This window comes from Epinephelus fuscoguttatus, linkage group LG10 (genome assembly GCF_011397635.1).
Source record: "Epinephelus fuscoguttatus linkage group LG10, E.fuscoguttatus.final_Chr_v1".
Taxonomy (NCBI): Eukaryota; Metazoa; Chordata; class Actinopteri; order Perciformes; family Serranidae; genus Epinephelus; species Epinephelus fuscoguttatus.
In genome coordinates, this window is record NC_064761.1 from 43,531,914 (window position 1) to 43,551,836 (window position 19,923).

At 42.1% G+C, this 19,923-nt stretch overlaps 1 protein-coding gene across 1 annotated transcript; it reads right to left on the reverse strand.

The window, feature by feature from the left end:
* Positions 1-436: 436 nt before the first annotated feature.
* On the reverse strand, positions 437-19,082 carry chaf1a (chromatin assembly factor 1, subunit A (p150)). The gene is made up of 16 exons (XM_049588244.1): positions 18,797-19,082; positions 17,405-17,452; positions 15,903-16,537; positions 14,929-14,991; positions 14,502-14,740; positions 14,332-14,413; positions 14,166-14,234; positions 13,770-13,987; positions 11,501-11,669; positions 11,137-11,217; positions 8,573-8,671; positions 8,225-8,456; positions 5,347-5,536; positions 4,685-5,006; positions 4,424-4,535; positions 437-1,328 (listed from the first exon to the last, which is right to left on the reverse strand). Exons 1-16 carry the CDS (start codon positions 18,858-18,860, stop codon positions 1,219-1,221), a joined length of 2,733 nt encoding a protein of 910 aa, XP_049444201.1. The 5' UTR covers positions 18,861-19,082; the 3' UTR covers positions 437-1,218.
* Positions 19,083-19,923: the final 841 nt, after the last annotated feature.

The following is a 19,923-nucleotide window of genomic DNA, read 5'->3' on the forward strand; positions in this document are numbered from 1 at the left end:
CTGCGACTGTTTAGTTGATGTCCAGAAAAGTCCTGACCTCCACTGTAGCACAGCCTCCAGGCTCCAGTCTCCTACCCCCGTGATACCTTGCGTGAATCATGGGCACAACTTCCAGCACTGAACCAAAACGGGGGATTTCCAGTGTTAACAGAACTCTACTCTTCTCTCCAACAGCGACTGGGAAATAACACGTGGAACACACCACCTGTTAGAGCTCAAACAGGATCATGTGATCATACTTCTGCAGTTTTTTTTCCTTCTCACCCGAGCATGCTAGCAATTAGCTCGCCTTGCTCCGTTAGAATATTGTTCGAGTTTAAACATCCAAGTCTCGACCAAAACAGTTCCTGATGAGAATTATTAGGGAGGCAGAATGGCGACGGTGTTCACATCGCGCTGCTAAAAAGGCACCCAGAAGAACTTGTGGAGCAATGAATGGAATATAAAAGTGCAGTACTTTTATTCATGTTTAATGAATTTATCCTGTTCAAGTATTCTTGAAAAAAATACAGACAATACATATTTATAAAACACTGTGACACTGGACCTAACTGTACAAGTACAGATCTAGCAACTACTCCAGTGAGCTGTCAGAGTTAGAAATTGCAGAATAAATGCACCACCACTGAAATCAAGGGGAAATGTACAGATGGACTTTCAGCCTCTCATCCCCAGCTCTTATTTCTGGTAAACTATATATATATACACACACACATTTAGATTAGAAGATATCCAATAACGTCATGAATTCAACATTCCAAAAAACCGTAAGTAATGCTGGTGTTGGTGTCTTGGATGCTTCTTCTCATGAATATCGGGCATATTCGTTCTGCTCTTCCTGTCTCTGTTCAACCCAATCTGCTGTAGCTAAAGCAGCGCCAGAGACTTTCAACAGGCCCGTGCCGAACATGCCTGACTGACACCTCAATGCAAAAATCAGACACATAGTTAATGAACATTGGACAAAAGTGCCCTCAAAAATCAAGTCAGACACTCCTGATTTTCTGCTCGTGACACAGGCAAGATGACTCCTGGCTCCTTTTTAAAAATAAAAATAAGGCGAGAATACTGAGCAGAAGCCACCTGCTGTGAGTCGCCTGTACCAGAGTGTGCTGCTGCATCTTCCTTGTCTTGGACGCAGAAGAGTTCAGAGAGGACACCTTTTTTTATTTGAGGGAATTGGGGTAGCTTGGTTAGAGGAGCCAGCCTCTCCTGTCCTCAGGCAGTGGTGAGTGTAGGAGCGCTGGCCTCGGCGAGAGCAGCTTTCTCAGAGGGGTTGACTTCCATCAGACAGTCTGCCTCACTGGAGGAGTACTGACCAGGTGGACCTGAAGAGACACATTCAATCAGGGTTCATTTGGGGAATGAAAGAACACACACATCCTTTCAAAACGAGACACTGTCAAGAGTTAGTCGGTGTCTGTCAGTGAATGAGGCAGGTGCTTTGCCAAACTTGTGTCTGCCTGAGCGCGGCCTCTGTGTATATTAGGGATGCACCGAAATGAAAATTTGTGGCCAAAGCCGAATAATATTAAACGCCTGGCCGAATACCGAGTACCAAATACCGAATATCATTGTTTAGTTGTTCATTAGTTTTTGCAGATGAACCCTCCAGATTAGTGTTGTCACGGTACCAAAATTGGGACCCACTGTGCGATACCAGTGAAAATATCATGGTTCTGAGTAGTATCACAATACCACAGCAAAAATGAGGCAGATGTGCCTTTTGTCATTTATAAAAAGATAAATCACTTTTCTATAATACATCAATGATATTTCAATGGAATAAATTACTTATTGACTTATTCATACTTCAAAAACAGCATCAATCAGTGATTAACATAGGGGGGATCAAAATAAAATAAATAAATAAAATAAAAATCAACCAGCCACCCTCCTCCCCTGACAAGTCCCTTCATAAGTAAAGAACAGTCCCTAAAGTGCGGTGAGGTTTGTGGACCGTTACCTGCCACAAAGAGAGAAATGTGAACGGCTCGTTTCTCCTCTGACACGTCACATACCTGTGTTCGGCTGGCTCGGCTGTTCAGGTACTTCTGGGCAGTCATGACGCCAAGAAGAGGACATTATTGGAGCCGACTTCTCTGTCGCCGGGTAAGCCGATGGCCGCCGTATTTGACAGGAATACATTAACGTTACTGTCTGTGTCTGTGACCCCCGTTCAACCCACAATCGGTGGGATTTGCCTTTCGTTTCTGCTGCTGGTTGAAATCTGTAGGCTGCTCGCACAGCGTGCTGAATGATTTAAGCCTATTTTGCTCGCTCAAAACTATTTTTAGTCGCAAATGCGAGTGCGGTGACGGGCGGTTCGTCACACTGCTGACATTTTATACCGCCCGTCACAGCACGCTGTTTGATTGCATTATCAAAACGCCGCTATTATTCGGCCTTGCTTTTCACTTATTCCACCGAATACCGAATGTGTGTTTTTTTATTTTTGCAATATTTGGCCGAATATATTCAGTTACCGAATATTCGGTGCATCCCTAGTATATATACATTAACACAGGCTGCTTTAGCCAGGCTTGATTAGCTTAACCAGAGATACTCTGCACTGCAGAGCTCTTAAAGACCGTGACACGCCGAGCTGACTGTCGGCCGTTAGTCAATGTTGGGTCGTTGGTGAGCGTCAGTGGCCCTTGTTGCTGCACCACTGGCCCTAGTCAGGGGTGGATGTCTTTTTTCCTGCTGATTCAGCACGTTGGACGGGCATCAGCGACTGCAGAGCACATTGATGAATGAAATCACTTTGATCAGCAGTTCAGCTCAGCGCATGACAAGAGAACTGTTGTTGCATCGGGCGAGACTGTTTTTCTTTAGCAGAAACGTTTCCTGGTGGTTTGTGTTGACTGTCGCGCCATCGTGAATATGCTCCGTTATTTTAACACTGTATTGTGTTGTTAGTGTGCTAACTAGCGTCAAGACGTTCTGGTTTCCATTTTGTATGATGATTATCAATGACTGGCGTCTGCTGGTGTGGAGTTATTTCCTCTCATTAATGGTGCGTTCGTTTTGTACTCGGAGGTCCGAAATTCCCAGTTCCCAGTCGGAAGTTTAAACTTGAACGCATCCTGAGATCGGGTTTACAACTTGGAAACTCGGAGCAACCACATCAACCCCGACTTACGAATTCAAGATGGCTGCCGGTCACATACATAGTGAGGAAACACTCTGCTAAAATACTGTTTATAGCAATTTTATCTTATTTGTTTTACATCAGGTCAGCCTCATCTGCAGCGTTCATCAGTTGAGTGCACGATGGTTTTGAAGCAGTCTATACTCTGAAAGTGCAACAAAGGCTTTCTTGCAGGCGTCCATGTTTTTTTCCGACTTGTCCACCTTTGTCAACTAGAATGCAAAAACTGTTGTCAACTTGGAGGTGACAATTCCCACTTCCGACTTCCGAGTACAAAACGAACGCAGCACAGGGCACAGAATGAATGTGCTGGTTGGCCGTCAGTTTGGTGTGTCTGACAGGAGGATTTATGACGTCGCACAGAGCCAGGCTGGCTGTTTCCCACTGCTCCCAGTCTTTATGTTAAGCTAGGCTAACTGCCTCAGAGCATCTTGACAAACACACGAGTGGTATTAATTGCCTCGTCTAATGAAACATGGCTCCCTGAGTTATACTAAGGCCTCGTCTATATGGTGAGGTATTTTTTGAAAACAAATATTTTCCTTTACATTTTGGCTTCTTGTCCACATGCAAACAACTTTAGGTCACTAGAACTGATTTTTAAAACACCTTCTGAGGTGCAGATTTTGTTTCCGAGTGGATGTGGGAAACGGAGCATTCGAAAAACACACATCACCCCATCATTACCTAAATTCATGCATGTCAATCCTAAACTCTCTACACATGCTCAGAATATTCCTCTCTGGTTTTTGACATATCATTGCCACCTTATCGCCACCTGCTGGCCCAGTAAGTTTGGAGTAGTTTTTGATAATACTACTTTTTTGTTTTGTTTAACAGAGGGGAAAATATCTGTTTTCAAATATATCCGTGTGTGTAGTCAGAACCTTGTTTGGGCCCTGTGGCTGTTTGTTTTTCACTCTTCATAGCACACTTGTACAAAATTATTTTTTCTTCTTCAGCATTTTAAACCCACCACACAGTGGGAGTTGGATCAAATAATATAATATGTTTACATGTATCTTCACCGAGCGCAAGTTCAACTCTCAGAAACAAAGTGATTGAGCCTGACTTTTAAAATGAAGCGATGACAACACGGACACATCTGTACTAACAAAGAGTCTTACTATGTTTTGTATGATCTGAGAAATATGTGCTTTGGCATACATCTTAAAAAACATGACAATGCAAAATCTTAAATGGTCTTAACCTTGAAGGAAACGTTAAAAGTTGACAGTCACAGCTTTTGATTCCTCCTGTGTGACTCACCACTCTGTGTGGAGATGATGACACAGTCTTCATCATCATCGTCCTCAGTGTCAGCTTGAAAACAGTCTGCCTCCACTGGTTCCGCTTGGTAAATACGGGGACGTGAGGCCTCCTGAGAGGACAACAGGCTACAATCAGCATGTGGACAATATATTTCCATGAGGTGATCGTGTTTAAAACGATACCAAAAAGAGCGACTAAACTAAGAACGACATGTTGCAGTAAAGTCTGTATGGTAATTCAAAAATCTGAATTCTCTACCCGTTCGGACTCGGCACATTTCTTCATGAACTGGGTGATTAAAATGCTGCCTGCGCTCTTCCTTTTGTTGACGGACAAAGATGTGGTGGAGGAGGTCTGTGGTGTAGTGGGAGAGTTTCCCTGAGAGCCGGTGGCTGCCTGGGGTTCTTCACGGGACTCTTCTCGAGCTCCTGTAGTGAGGTAGGTCCACTGGCACGGCACAGGAAGAGCCTCCTGCCCATAACGGGACAGGACGTCTGTGTGCACGTACCAGCAGCAGCGTCTGTAGGTGGAGCGTTTCTCATAAACAGCATTGCTCTTGATGAGGCGCTTCAACTGTATTCTGAGGAGAGCGAGGAGGAAGAGGCATTTTAATTAATGTACAACTAGATATTGTTTTCTAATTAACAGTACAGTGGCTTGTTGATCTTTTATTGTATTTGTTCCTGTGTGAACTGTCGCACTGTAGAGTGAATACTGTTTGTAAGAAAGACATTAAAAGCTACCATTTAGACGTTTCAAAATAAAAATAAATTAAGAGTTGTTTTAGTTTAATCAAGGTATTAATAACACTGTTTTGTTTTACTTTTAGCTAAGTCAATTGAACCGCTTCAATGACATTATCATATAGTTGTCGTTTTTTTAAGATCACATTTTGTTATCGCCAAACATTGTTGTATCACCTGGTGGGGATGTTTTCTGCTGGGCTCTGAGGGCTGGACAGTTCAGGAGGTGGTGGGGAGGAGGAGGAGGAGGAGGAGGAAGAGGAAGAGGTGGAAGAGGTCTGGTGACGACAAAACTCCTGAAACTCGCTGATGATCACTTTGCTGCTGTTTGGGTTGCCGTGCAGCAGAGGCAGCAGCTGACCGAGTACTGTGGGAGGAAGACAGTTTTTCAGAACGCATCGTTAGCTCGTTAGCAACAAACATTTTAAAGCTGTTTTTGTTACAAACTTTAAACGACTAACAAACTGTTCAAACTAGTTTCCCAACTTCTCAAGAATTTAATACTTTGGTACCTGGATAGAAATGTTTTATCATCCATACGGTTATAAACCAACTCTATCACTAACTGACGGCAGGTTCACACTGGACATGAAAGTGTGGAGCGCTGCCTGCTTTTGGCAGCCATTTTAAGCGACTGGATTGTTCACACTGGACACGGCCTGTTGCCAGGGTCGGCTTTTGATCTGTAGTAATAGTTTTGGTGTCTGGTCTATTTTTTTCACAAGCCCTCATCAAATCTGGCAAGAAAACACACTGGAAATTTGACCATATAACGTATATTAAACATGATAATAAATGATCTATGATAAATGGTGGAATACACATCCCACGCACACACATATTCGTCAGTTGTGTCTAACCAGAAAGCAAAGACAAGCAGAGATGCGTGTGCACACACGCAGTCGCTATCACAGAATCACTCGCTGCACTGCGCAGAGAAATGCGCCTCTGGTGTGAACAGCCGGGCGACTGCTGACGGTCAGCTGTTCCTTAACAAAATGGGGCGCCTCACGTCCAGTGTGAACCAGGCTAACAGCTGTAGGCAACCTCAGCTTATCCACTCACACTGGTATAACTAGAACCATTAATCATATAATGATTGTTTAAGTGACTGTGATATTCAAAGGTGGGTTGCGATTACTGAACCAGGAAATAAAGATGATGAAAACAGATCAATCGTGTTGAGCCATCATAATCACGTGCAGCAGCACCAGTCCACAAAACAGGATGGTAAAAACATTATCCCACACAATTTCAGCATACAATACACACAATGGTTGTACAGTTATTTGAAATGCATAGCACCATAACACACAGGGTTATTGAGAAGCTACACACAATTTGAGTCATAGACAAATTAGCTGATCATTTTTAAGACATAGTGAACGGGATAAAAAAAGTCTTGACACAGACATTAGCCTCTTTCACACATAGCTCCTGGTTAGGGGTGGGACGATTCTCTTACGTAATCAATTACAGAAATTCATTCATTAGCAAAACGTGCGTTGGCGTGTCACAATAAATTAAGCTGCACTCGACAAAAGCATAGATTCATCCGGAGAACGAGCGACAGCAGCAGACAGCACTGCCCTGTTTACTTTTGTCTTCACACGTCAGGATGATCAACGCATGGAACGAGTTTCTGTTCAGAGCAGTCACTTAAACTTTCTGCACCACTGCTGCTGTCGTTACTCAGCTGTTTTATATTTTCTTTTTACTTTCACAGGCAAAGAAGGCAACCTAAACTATTTGCAGACACTGATGCAAAAAAAAAAAAAAACACATTTGCCAGTCATTATCTGAACTGCATACTCCTCCAGTGAGTGAATACGTCCATGTCATAATCATTTCAGGTCTAAAGTCAAGTACTTAAGGAAAAATACTGATTCTCCAGCTCAGGGAAAGGACTGCCATGATATAGAGATGCTTTTGAATTTGAGGTGAATTACATACTGATAAGTTTTTGGACACATAGGCCCTAATATTACTATTAATATTATAATAACAGCAGTGAGTGGAAATTGGACAAATTTTAAAATATGCCACAATTATTTTTAACAGCTGATTGAATAGAATGTGTAAATATTTATGAGACAAGTTTTTGATATTTATTTTTGGGTAAAATAACTTACAAAAAAAATAATGTTTAGAATAATCTATAAATTGGTTGTTTATTTTATTCAACTATAATCGAAAAATAATCATTAGGGTGCAGGAATACCGTTAATGATTTTCACTCTTAATACATGCATTAGATTCAGGAACATTTCTCTCTTGTGCTTTCTCAAACATGCAAATAATGCTGGAATAGATGGGGCAAGGGACAGTGCAGCAGATGGCAGTAATGAGACACTTATGAATGCCAACCGCCATAAAACTCAACAGAATATAAGAATACAGGGCATGGCTGGATGCACTGTGCACGAAGCAAGACGCCTTCTGACAGAAACACAGAGGACGAGGAGCTGTTTTACTCCAGTTCTTGTCAGATCGTTTACTCATTGATTATTACATCACTCGTTAAAGAATTGGTGTAAAAGCTAAACTAACAAGTTAGGGGATCTGACTGGCAGTCATCTGATCAGTGCTCTCGCTCCTCATCAGAGTGCCTTCGTCAGATGGATGTAACCCTTTATGTGCTTATTCACAGCACAGCCATCACAGTATTTTCCCTGAAATGTTACCAGGTCCTGAGGTGGGAAATTGGCGGTACAGACTTCCCTGACTATCGATCCCTGCTCCTATTTACACATGACTACATGCAGGAACTGTTAATTAACACTGCATGTGTGAAATGGTCTAATGTTAAAATCAAAAACACAAAAACTGTCAGGAATAATGTTGCAAATGGCGCTGCAAAGTTTTAACTGCTGACATAAGTAAACGAAGAAATACAACCCACAAAACTACAAGCAACTTCAGCAACTCACAGCCTCACAGCACCGTAAAGTAACTGTCAACCCAGTTCATCAGGTCTCTGATGGATCATCACCCAAAAACAGGCAGTTCTCCAACTTAAATCAAAGTCACTTAAACATACTGTGCTTCCTCTGACCTTTCTGTGAGAGCTCCTCTGGGCTGGGGCTTGTGTCAGTCTTGGGTAAAGGCTCGACCAGACACATGGCGTAAGGCTGGAAGAGCGGCAAAGCAGGTCCGTCTCCCTCCCAGACGCAGCCCCTCACCACCGGGTCCAGAACCTTCATCTTCTTCTTGGTGGACATCAGCTCATCCCACTCCTTTGCTTTCACTCTCTGAAGTAGTTTCTGCTTCTCCGGGTCGCCACCCTCCTGGGAGGTTGCATGCGCATTAATTGTGGTGCAAACAGGAAGCAGAAACTTAAGATGTATTGTTGAAACAAGAATGTAAATTTGAAAAACAAGCAGTGCCGCAACTCCCTTCATACCTCTTCTTCTGGAGCCCCCTCATCATCTGAAAGGTAGCCATGAGGAACAAAGAAGCCATCGTCATCATCATCATCTTCACCTCCTTCCTCCTCATCTTCCTGAAAATGATCAACAGTTTAGAGTCCTTTTCAACAAGTTAAATCATCATTATGTCCTTGAGATGAACATGACAACAGAGCGTGCTTTGTTGCCTGCACAAGTTCAGTTTTCTTTGAGCAAAAGTATTTGAAGGCGCCATCTCAGTCTCAAAAGTGATGTATACTTTGAATCAAAGCCTTTCAAAGGGGACCACGCCAGTGTTTTTGCATGTTTTAATTTTTTTTTCAGCTTTAAGAGACAGATGCTCAACATGAGAATCCATCAGTGAACATTTAATTTCCTTCTTAATTTTAAGTTACATTACTGTGACGAGCTGATGCAAGCAGAGACTGTTTTGGCATCTTTGTTTTGTTGTGTTTAAAGTTTGAAGTGAGCAGCCAAACTGAAAACTTTTTAAATGGATCAAATAAATTGTCACTGTCCTTTTTTAAAAACTCCATGTCTGCCGGTTGTTCACTCTATAAACTGGTCACTACTGTCTTTGGTCCCATCCTAAATAACAATCACAGGGAAACTGTCCTGTGAGAAATTCAAACCTTGTTGGTGACTAAGCTTGAACTGGACCCAGTATCTCTTCTTATCTTGGTCTCCAGGGTTTCCAACACATTCATTTATTTGGGACGGTCCACCACCATTCTTTAGGGACGCTATTGGAATATATGTACTGTGCGGTTTTAGATTAGTTGCACCACATCCTTGCAGACCTTCCTCTCCTGGATCACAAGGCAGACTACTTCAAACTGTCTGCTGCACTTATAGATGGTGAATTATGAACTGACACAGGTCATTACAGTACGAAAACGAACTACCAGAGTTTACTCTAGACTTCTTTCAATGCTCAGTGTGGCCACTACAGAATTCTAGCCAAACAGAACAACCACCCGACATGCCATATAACATATTACATCCTACGTTTAAACTGCAACACTTCAAATTAAGCTCAATGAAGAAGCGGTCTATTGAACAGAGTGACTAATAAGAGGCTTAGTGGCAGAGGCAGCAAAGAAAAAAGGCTGGCGGTATTTTGAAGGTCTTCCTGGAGAACTTGATTTCTCACTTCGCACATTGATCAGTGTTAGCCAGCTGGCTAATTTTTAACTGCAGTAAAATGCTAAAATTCCAAGAACAAAGACAGCAGGACATTATAAAGACAGCAACAGCTATAGCAAACAGGAATTCTCAAGACACAACACAAGCCATGCAAAACAACATGTAACAGCTGAACATCACAGTAACACAACAACAACAAAGACAGACACGCTAGCAAGAAGAAGCACCAACACACAGCTGAGCGTTACATGCAGAGCAGCAACAGACAGTAAACACAGATAAAATACAAATGTCATTCTGCAGAACTTAATAAAATGTTAAAAGATGCAGTCAGTTAGCAATAGGGCTGGGCGGTATACTGGTTCGCACCGAAAACCCGTATTTATTTTTGTTATGACATAAATGTTTCATATACTGCAATTCCAGTGAATAGCCCAAACAACATCCCGAATGTGCGTGGCGGGAAAGTGTTTCATAAGCAACTTGCGGCTGCGCACCGCCATTTACAGTTCTCCTCTGCTCTCTGTATCTGTGTCACACAGACACATGCACACACACTCATAGGTGAGCACACTAGAGCACAGCTCGGGCCACATTTTCCTGGCCGAAGCCGACCCATCCCGAGTCTGAGACAATTATAACTGAGCACGGCACTAATGGAGCGGAGCCTGTGTTGCGTTCAGGCGTTGTCACATAAATAACAAATTCCGGCACTTGAATAGGCCATAGCACGACACAGCAGCATGTCAAGTGGGGCGGACCCAAGCACTGTGAACACTAAGAGGAAGACTGTGAGCACTGTGGATGTGACGTACGCTCTGAAAAGGCAGAGCCACACTCTGTATGGCTTTGGTGCATAAACAGATGTGTCCATCATTAAAATCCCCAAATCTAGTCCTTTTTTCAGGGCGTATTTCTCGCCGGACATTTTGATATCTGCTGGACAACTACACGTGATACCAGCAAAAAGACAGCGTAAGCCGGCTAACTTAAAGCCTGTTGATTACAGTCAAACCAAAGCTAGAATTTCAAATAAAAGGTGACGCCTGTAATCTGTGAATGCACCTGCCATTTTAGCTCGAGCTTTTATGGAGAGCAAAGGCCCAACTGCAGTGGTCGTTGTTTTGATACTGCAATAAATTTTCTTTGTCCGTGCTGAGCTGAACAGTGTTACGCTCTATGATGTTATTTTTTTTCGGTCTTTTTGTTAAATGAAAAACTCATTATAACACATTTGAAATTAAAAATGTCACCACTTTCACCTGCCTAGCAGCTGAGCTGTTTACACACTATTTGTTACACAGAGGTGTTTTAAGTATGACCTTCAAACTAACACTGGACAATGATATAGACACTACATAAATTGAGAAAATGTTAAAATGTGCATACTTTTTCACCCGACAACAAAACTCACCCCTTCACTATGTGACAGGGATTCTCCTGGTTCCTCTTCCTCCCATTCTTCATCACTGTCCACCTCATAGTCTAACAAATCCTGTGGTGACAGAGGACAGCGATTAGTGTCACAGGTACATAAACACAATTCTTGGATACAGACAAAATATTGAATAAAAGCTAAAATCGTACGTGATCAAAAAGCAAAGCCATGTCATTTGAGTTCTCAGCTGATACAGACTTCTTCTGTGTTACATTTACATACAATAGAATCCATTTTATCTAACATTAAAAAGTATGATATGCTGAGTGCAGTTGGAATCTGGTACATGTGGGGCGACAAGTAAACCGCACAGACAGATGCCTTTGTCAGATAGTTTTACCTTGTCTTGTCTGAGGGGGCAGCGAGGTGAGACGTGTGAACTCTTCTTACTCCAGGTGCCCCAGTACGCTGGACGGTAGTTTTCATGGAACTGCAGCAGCTTCATCGGTCCATAACGTTTACGATCTGGCACACCATCTGGTTTAGGCCCTTCTACCGTCATACACTCACTGAGGGGAAAAAGCACAGATGGGAGAGGATGGAGAGAAAGAATGCTGAACCACAAAGCCACCGGAGGATGTATTCTATTGTATTTCTTTATCTCGGTGGAGGCACACATTACACACTGCACAAAGTATCTATCTAATTAGCTTAGCGTACAGCTTTAACTGTTTTAATGCTTCCAGTCACACTGTCTTGTGATTTCATTTAGTAATACTACGCTATTAATATTATACTGAACTTATGGACTCATGCAACCATTGACACTTCAGAGCATCGTCAGCTTTAACAAACAGGTGGGCACATTAGTGGGCATGTTAAAAAAGTAAGTTTAAAAACAAACAAGCAAACAAAACAAGGATAATTTTAAGTGTCTGGTACCAGTTTCACATTTCCCATCTGGCAACGCTTGCAAGAGATTGCCATGGCAATGCATGATCCATGAACGTACCAGAGGAATCCCACAGCCATAAACTTTTTGAGCTGGATGAACTTTTAATAAATTATGCTGAAAATGCCAACATGTAACCAGGTGGAAAATTTGTGGGTGACTAATCTAGATCACTGAAAATGTATCATTGGTTTAGAAAGCACGGCTGTTGGTCTTTTTTATATTTAGTCCTGCAGACAAAATGCATTTTATCAAAGGATTAACAAAAGCTTGATAAATGAGAATTTGGTTTGTGAGGAAAAAGACAAAGTTGTGTGCAGGTGAAGCTGAAGAGATGAATAAACATGTAGTTACTTTCAGTGAAGCCTTTTCCACCTGCCTTAAAAATATACAGAAGACAGTGAGTGCAGAATTGCACCGACTGTATGTTATATAACGCACTCTGAATTACCTTATTGTAGAGGTTACTCCAATTTTAAACTAGGGGGAAAGGAGCCCAGATATCAGCTCAGGTGGTAGCCCATACACGGGGTATGGGTGTCGGATGGTCGCTACAGTCTGAGATCTCAAGACTGAGTTTTGTTGTCTGTTCCTCGTGCACAGACTGAACTGGGGAACAAAGCTTGTATGTGCTCTGCTCCTCTGACTTGGAATAACCTTCAAAAAAAGTTAAAACTACATTAACTGGTCTCTGCCTGATCTTACAGCTCTCATAAGCACAAGGATGAATGAATCGATTGGTTCGTGTCATGATGTGTGTTTTTGTACGCTGCTGTCTTGGCTGGGTCTCCTTTGAAAAAGAGATCATTGATCTCAAAGGGAATTATCTGGTTAAAAATGGGTTAAAAGGGGGCATTGGTGACTAACCGCCAATTTCCACATACTCCGTCTGCGCCGCGCTACGCAGCATTGCAGATCTGGAGCGACCGACAGCGTGTACCTTCGCCTACTGGATGTGTTTCTCGAGCGCCGCACGGTGTAGCAGAGCTGCAAGCTCACAGGTGGAAACTGCGAAATCACGCGATAAAAAGCAGCATTCACTCCCAAAACCACAATTTCACACCAGGTCTTCTTTTGGTTTGTATCCTTGTAGAAAGGATGTGTGGTGTCATACAAAATACTATGAGTTTCTCCTCGGACCCTCGTACCGACGAACAACTTGTGCGACCGGATGTGACGTGATCTTTAAAAAATTGAGAGTTTACAATCCGTGGTCCGTGCATTGTGTTGGAATTTGAAATTTACCAGATGCGGTGTGCGTTCCGTTTCCGGTTTCATGCGATCTGAGTAACGTGGCTTGACATGCTATGGGCGCGCAGTCGCTGAAAAATAAACCTGCCGCGTATCTCAGACAAAGCGGAGCACCGTGGCACTTCCGGGACACTCCAGGGACGCTGTGCGGCGCTCGCTGTGGAAATGAAGCTATTCATTAGAATGGGAGGGTATCTCCTACGCACTGCGCTGCGCAGCACAGACTGAGTATGTGGAAATTGAGGGTCAGTGGATAGAGCAAGCACCCCATGCACAAGGCTGTTGTCGCAGCGGCCCGGGTTCGACTCCAGCCTTTCAATGGTGATTTCACTCCATTTTTCTCGTCATTATAATACCAAACAAACAAACAAAAAAATCCTCATTTTTGACAATAAACATAGCAGTGACTGAACGTGGTGGAAACCATGGGGAAACAGAGGGCTCAAATCACTAATGCCAGTCTTACCTGAGTGTGTCTGTCTGTCTGGGATTGGTGGGTCCTGAGCTCCGAGGTTGTTGCCCAATCCAGTCTTTAAGTCCATTCAAGTTATCAGCAGGGCTCCTCAAACACCGGTCCAGCTCCTCCAGAGCAGAGTCCTCACACTGGACCCGGCATAGTGGTGCCAGAGCCATGTGTTCTTTAATCTCGAAGGGCGCAAACTTCCCACACGCAGCTGCAAGTGTCTGAAACGGCAAAACGGCGGTTATATCTTTTGTATTTATTTACAGCACATGTTGCAGCTCAATCAAAGCCGACAGCCTTTAAGCTTATGTTGATTGCACACTAACGATAGTGAGATAATTATTAGCATTTAGTGATGAATAAAACACATTTCTGTTATAAAGTGTGACATCAACTGACCTTTGGAGCCTGTTGGATCTTGGGCTTCTGCAAAAAACGTGTAATTTCTGCTTTCTCAGCTTTGAGGCGCTGTAGACACATTGGTTACAGATTATTTTGTTTTATGCATTTCACAAATCTGAAACACAAAATGTCGTAGCATCAACACCTTTCTGTATAAACTTACATCTTTCTCTTCTTTCAACCGTTTCTCTTCTTCCTTCATTTGCTTCTCCTCTTCTTTCTTCCGTTTTTCTTCAAGCTTTGCCCTGAAAGCAAAACATTGAGCGTACAAAAATCATTTGTAACCAACACAGCAACTTAACTTGAGAGTAACAGGGATGTTGCATTACTCACTCTTGCTTTGATTTCCGTAGTTCCTCTTTTGCTTTTAACCTCTCTGCTTTTTCCCTCTCCTCCTTCTCCTTTTTCTCTCTTTTCTCTCGTTCGTCTTTTTCTTTCTTCTCTCGTTTTTCCCTTTCCCGCTCATCTTTTAGCCTGCGGGCCTCCTCTCTCTTTTTCTCTTTTGCGGCTTTAGCCTCTTCCCTCTGGCGTTCCTTCTCCTCTCGCAGGCGAAGCCGCTCCTCTTGTTCTTTCTACAATTGCAAAGGTTCCGTCATTTTTTCGTCTTCTGCTTATAAAACAGCTTTACTAAACGGCAAAGCAAGTGAGAAATATGACACATTACAAATCAGGCTCTGTTGAAGCCATTTTATTAAAATGACAACTCGGATTTGAAACTGAATTCAAACCCCACTTGCAATGTATACATCAACAGTACCACCTTCAGTGAGCGTCTTTTGATTTTTTTCTGCTCTGATGGTATCTTGGGCGTGGTCTTTGGCTCCTGGAGGGGAAAATCAAAAACATAATTATTGTTAGATATGTTTGACACAATGTCATCCAGCCTAGTCAGTTTTTTATTGCACGCTTTATAGTAGGGCTGGTCAATATATCGATAATTTAGCAATATTGTGATTTGAGACTAGATATAATATCATGTACCTGTTGTCTTGTCCTGCTCACATTACAATAAAGTGATGTAGTCTTTACCCAGTTAGTCATTCTATCCATATCACTATTTATTATTTATCAAAAATAACTGTGGAAATATTCTGTGATCGTATCAATAGTCCACTCCACAATATCGTCCAATATTAATATCGTAGTATGTGGTTAAATACATTTTGATATTTGATTTCTCAATATCGCCCGGCCTTGTACTATATTCAGAACCATCATACTGGATGTGTTTCACTAATCTTCTTGTGTTTAAATATCCATAATATATCTGGAAGCCCTTATAGACATCCCCAACAGGCAGTCACCTTATTAACAGTGATATCTGTCTGAATTAACCGATATTTGACTTTGTCAATACAGCCAACGTGTAACGTGATATGGTGGAAAAATAATTTACACCATTAATTACTGATCAATCCTTTATATTTTTAAAGAAATAAATACGATATTATCAAGTTAACATGATATAAATTCTATTCATGGTACAAAGCAAATGCTAAATCAAAATTTATCCAATAATTGTTTGATAAAAGCTGCGTTCATCACAATTTGTATTACCATGCTGTACTTTGTGATAAACAATTGTCTTTTGTTTGGTGTGATGTATGCAGATACATTACTAAACAAACTCTTAGGAACACTTCTAAGTGTATATTGTGCAGTACTGCATCAGTTAATTGTACACATTCCTTAAAGGGATTATATAAAAAGAGGAACACTGCAAGATGTACTTACTGTAGGTTTTCTAGTAGTTGGTGTACTGGTGGGTGTAGGGTCATCAGTTGTGGACTTCTCTGGTGAGCTTTCAGATGAGGGGCTGACTGATGAAACTGACAGCGTGGACTTGTTTCCTAAACTGGAAATGTTTCCTGACTCATCCTGCTCCTCTGGCCCACTGTCAGATTCCTGTGTTGTGTCAAGCTGCGAAATCGATGCTGTCTCATTACCACCTTCTTCATCTTCCTCGTCCTCTATGCAGTCTAAAGTGTGTGTTTTAGGAGCGTTATCAACATTGCTGGATTTCCCAGAAGATGCAGTTTTGTCTTTGCCCTGTTGCTTTTCTTTTGCTGGCAAGCGGGAAGAAGCTGGAGCAGGTGGAGCAAGGCGTTTTACTGGAGATGAAGCGCTGTCTTCAGTCAGATCTATAACCATGTTCTCATCTGAGGGCGCCGGGCGCCTACGGTTTAGGAAGCCATCAAGGGGCCCGCGACCGTTAACCAGTGGCGGTCCACTGTGTACAGGGAGCGCAGAGGACTCATTCTCATTCTCCCCGTCTGGGACTTCTGGTTTGGGGCAGGCATGTGCACAGGGGCGTTTAGGCGGCTGGTTCTCTTTAGGTTCAGGGTTCATACGCTTGAATGGGAGACGAGCTGTGGGAAGAATTAAAAACATTTTTTAAATAAAAATATTGTCACTGTAATGGATGCTGTGTTGTGAAGTTGTTCACCAAATTAAAGACTTTAAATAATTATTTGTTCATAAATGTGTTTATTTCAAGGTATATATAGGGTTATGTCAATAACAACAAAAAATTAAGGAGTTTAACAAATAATAATAATACATTTTATTTACAGGCGCCTTTCAGGACACTCAAGGTCAGTTTACAGACAAAGATAGAGACAATAACAGCAGATTAAAAGAGTCAAATTAAGGGCTCATTGCTGTAGAGGGCAATTATAACTATATGACTGAATCTTAACTTGTGAAGCTCTTGTGTGTATTGATAGGGTTGATGGTTCCACAAGGAGAGCTTGTGGTACTAATTAAAATGCCAAATTGAAGCTCGATCGAGAATATGCAAAAGTAGGATCCAGCTAAGTAGCTTCCAAAGATCATATACTTGTATACACATAGTATGTTGTACGATGTGAGGTTTTACTATGTAGAGTGGTATTCTGAGAATGTGTTTTGAAGTCCTCAATTTATTTGTCAGTTGCGACAATCATTGCAAAGGACTGTGTGTTTTTAATTGACGTGTGTGCTTTACGACGTGTCTAGGCTCAACAAAACCTCATTCCACAATGTGCAGTTTCTCTTAAAGGAATACTTCTCCCACAAAGTGATCATTTCATTATCAGTAAGGGGAATTATTACGGGAATAATTAAGAGAAAAGAAGCAACACATAAGCAATGCAGCAATCATTGTAAGTATGGTAAAAACACACATAGTATTAAAATGATCAGCCATTGATGCTAGATTATCTTCACTCATATCTGATAATGTTTAATTCTCTTACCTTGGACAAGTTTCTTGTTGGCATTGTTACTTGACTTACAATCCATACCTGAAAAGAACAAAAACACAGGCACATTAGGAAATAATACTTTACACAACATCTTCACGACCTGGCTGATATATAGATTACAGTAAAAATCCATCAAAGAAAAGTTTTGACAACTGTGGAAATGTTAACATCTTAAGTTTTATTGTGTCAGATGGAACAATGCTAACTTTAAATGACAAACACTGAATGTAAAGCTTTCAGCATAAAACTCATTTGAATTAGTAATTTAAATATAACAACAACCTAGGACCGGATCTAACGCATTAAAAGCTCTACTACTACTCCACTGTTGTACTGGTGTCATATAATAACCACATGCCTGTGAAGCGAATGTACTGTGTGTCTTCAAATCCAAATCACCCTGTATCGATGCAAATTTTAATCGAATAGCATAAACGCCCGGTGAGTATTTATTTTCCAGGTTTGCATTAAATGTCACACTGGTTTACGATGTCGGTGTGTGAGCGCTGCAGTGTGACAATGCATGCAATGGTTGTGTTTGGTTTGCTCTCCCGCCAACCGGTGTATTATTAGTCTGAGGTGCAGCAGGCCCAGTCGAGCACTCAGAGCAGCCACTTTATAGCACTGTCAGGCAGAGGATGCATGCCCGGCCACAATACTGAAAACTTAACCAAAGGGCCACCTGTTGCATGTTTGCGCATAAAGCTTCAAGAAACTCAGGTGTGTGAAAAAGCCAAGACAACGGAGCAGCTCTGGAGTTTCACTTATGAAAACAGCTTTCGTGTAAACGTTGACCAGCTCACAGATGCTAACGTGACTAGCTTGTCTGCTAACCGAGTAGAAGTAGCTACTGCTAGGCAGCTCGGGGAGTGCTACCACCAAGCAACGCAGCTGTAACACAGACAGCAGTGTAGCCAAGTTTGCCGCTAGGTTAACAAGCTAACGTCTTTACAGCTGCGGGGTTACAGTTATTTCACTGGGCGACGCTGCTGGTTTGAGGCCTAACTGGCTTTAACAGGAGGTTATTGTGTCGCATTAGCTTTAGGTAACATGATAACATTAGCAGTGCCGAGCAGCAAGTTAGCTGCACATAGCTAGCTTTGATGTCTGAGAAGTTAGCACACATTCATAGTAAGTAGTTAACGTTTGCCTCGTAACAATCACACAGCGTTAGCTAACGTTAACTGGTGTCGGTAGGTAAAACGAGGTTACTACCCTTAACTTAAACATGCTAAGTAAGTTAACGTTAACAGACTATATTATCTTTGTCACCTCTTTGTGAACGCTACAGTCAAAACTACACTGCGTCTATTTCATAATATTGAACAGTTTGCGAGTTGTTGGAGCTCTCCTTTAGGTTACTATAAATGGCATTAACGTTACCTCTTCTCCGGGGAGTCGATGCTGCCAAATGTCCGTCAACAGATGGGTTTTCCGCCGCCAACATCCCAACCACTGAGCCGGGGCTTCTCTCGTTAGCGATATTCTCCGGTAAAACAACGGTGCAGGTCGCGTAAACTCCCAAGAGTTCCCCCGTTAACAGACGAAACAGTGCGCTGCTATTTAAACGACATGTACTTCTAATTTATTTCACATAAAACATGACGCTTTCTCTTCCAGCAGCTCCCACATACTCCCCGCTGCCTGCCTCGCGCTCCCCAGTCGAATTGGCGGGAGTGTGTCACTTGCGTCAGTGGCCGCCGCTGATTGGCCGCTGACAAGTTACTCTCGCTGGTGGAGGCGCTTGTTTTGTGCATCTGCGTTGCACGTTCAGTCGCTGTTTCGTGTTGTGTAGTGCTCTGGGACATTTGTAACAGCGCTAGTAGAGTTTAAAATGCGGCGATATACTTAGATTGTCCCACAGAAAGACGGGATTGTGTCAGTTTACTTTATTTAGTGGTTTAAATGTGGTTGTCTTTTCTTTAATAAGCATACTATCAACTCTGTTCGGGACAGCCCGTGCTACAAACCGAGAGATGTCACGTGCACCTCACAGGAAGCGCTTTCTGCCGAATGTGATTGGCCGCGGAGTTTGACTTTCAGAAGTCAGGGTTGCCATGTTGTGTGTTAGAGAAATGAAAGAAAGGAGTCGGAAAAAATACACGAGAGAGTGCACAAGCATTGTTTCAGTCTCTATCCTCCCGAGATCCTGCGACCTTATACATGGACATTGGTTCTCCTGTACCATATACTTAATTCTGCTTAACTCAGACCTGTTGTCCTCGTCTGTCGACAATTGTTGTGCCATGTAGTGGTAGAAAGTATGGCAGCACATTGATGCTAAACTGAGAAAAAAAGATCAGAATCAGGAAATAACGTGGAAAGTTTTTTTTCATGTTATTACAAAACAAAGTATCCCATAAAAAACATGACAAATATGTTACAACAAGAAACTTTTCATATTTTAACCTGATACTGTTTTGTTTTGTTTTTTGGCATCAGTATTCTGCCTTAAGTTAGACCAGTGCTGTGTCTCAAATCGCGTACTTCTGTACTTACACTAAATATTT

What these genes read in the sequence shown, in the direction of transcription:
- chaf1a (XM_049588244.1), bottom strand. Translation starts at nt 18,860, where the DNA reads ATGTTGGCGGCGGAAAACCCATCTGTTGACGGACATTTGGCAGCATCG. An exon ending in CAACTACTAGAAAACCTACA is followed by an intron (nt 14,992 to 15,902) that starts GTAAGTACATCT and finishes TTTCCCCTCCAG; the next exon opens with GAGCCAAAGACCACGCCCAA. An exon ending in CTACGGAAATCAAAGCAAGA is followed by an intron (nt 14,414 to 14,501) that starts GTGAGTAATGCA and finishes TTTTGCTTTCAG; the next exon opens with GGCAAAGCTTGAAGAAAAAC.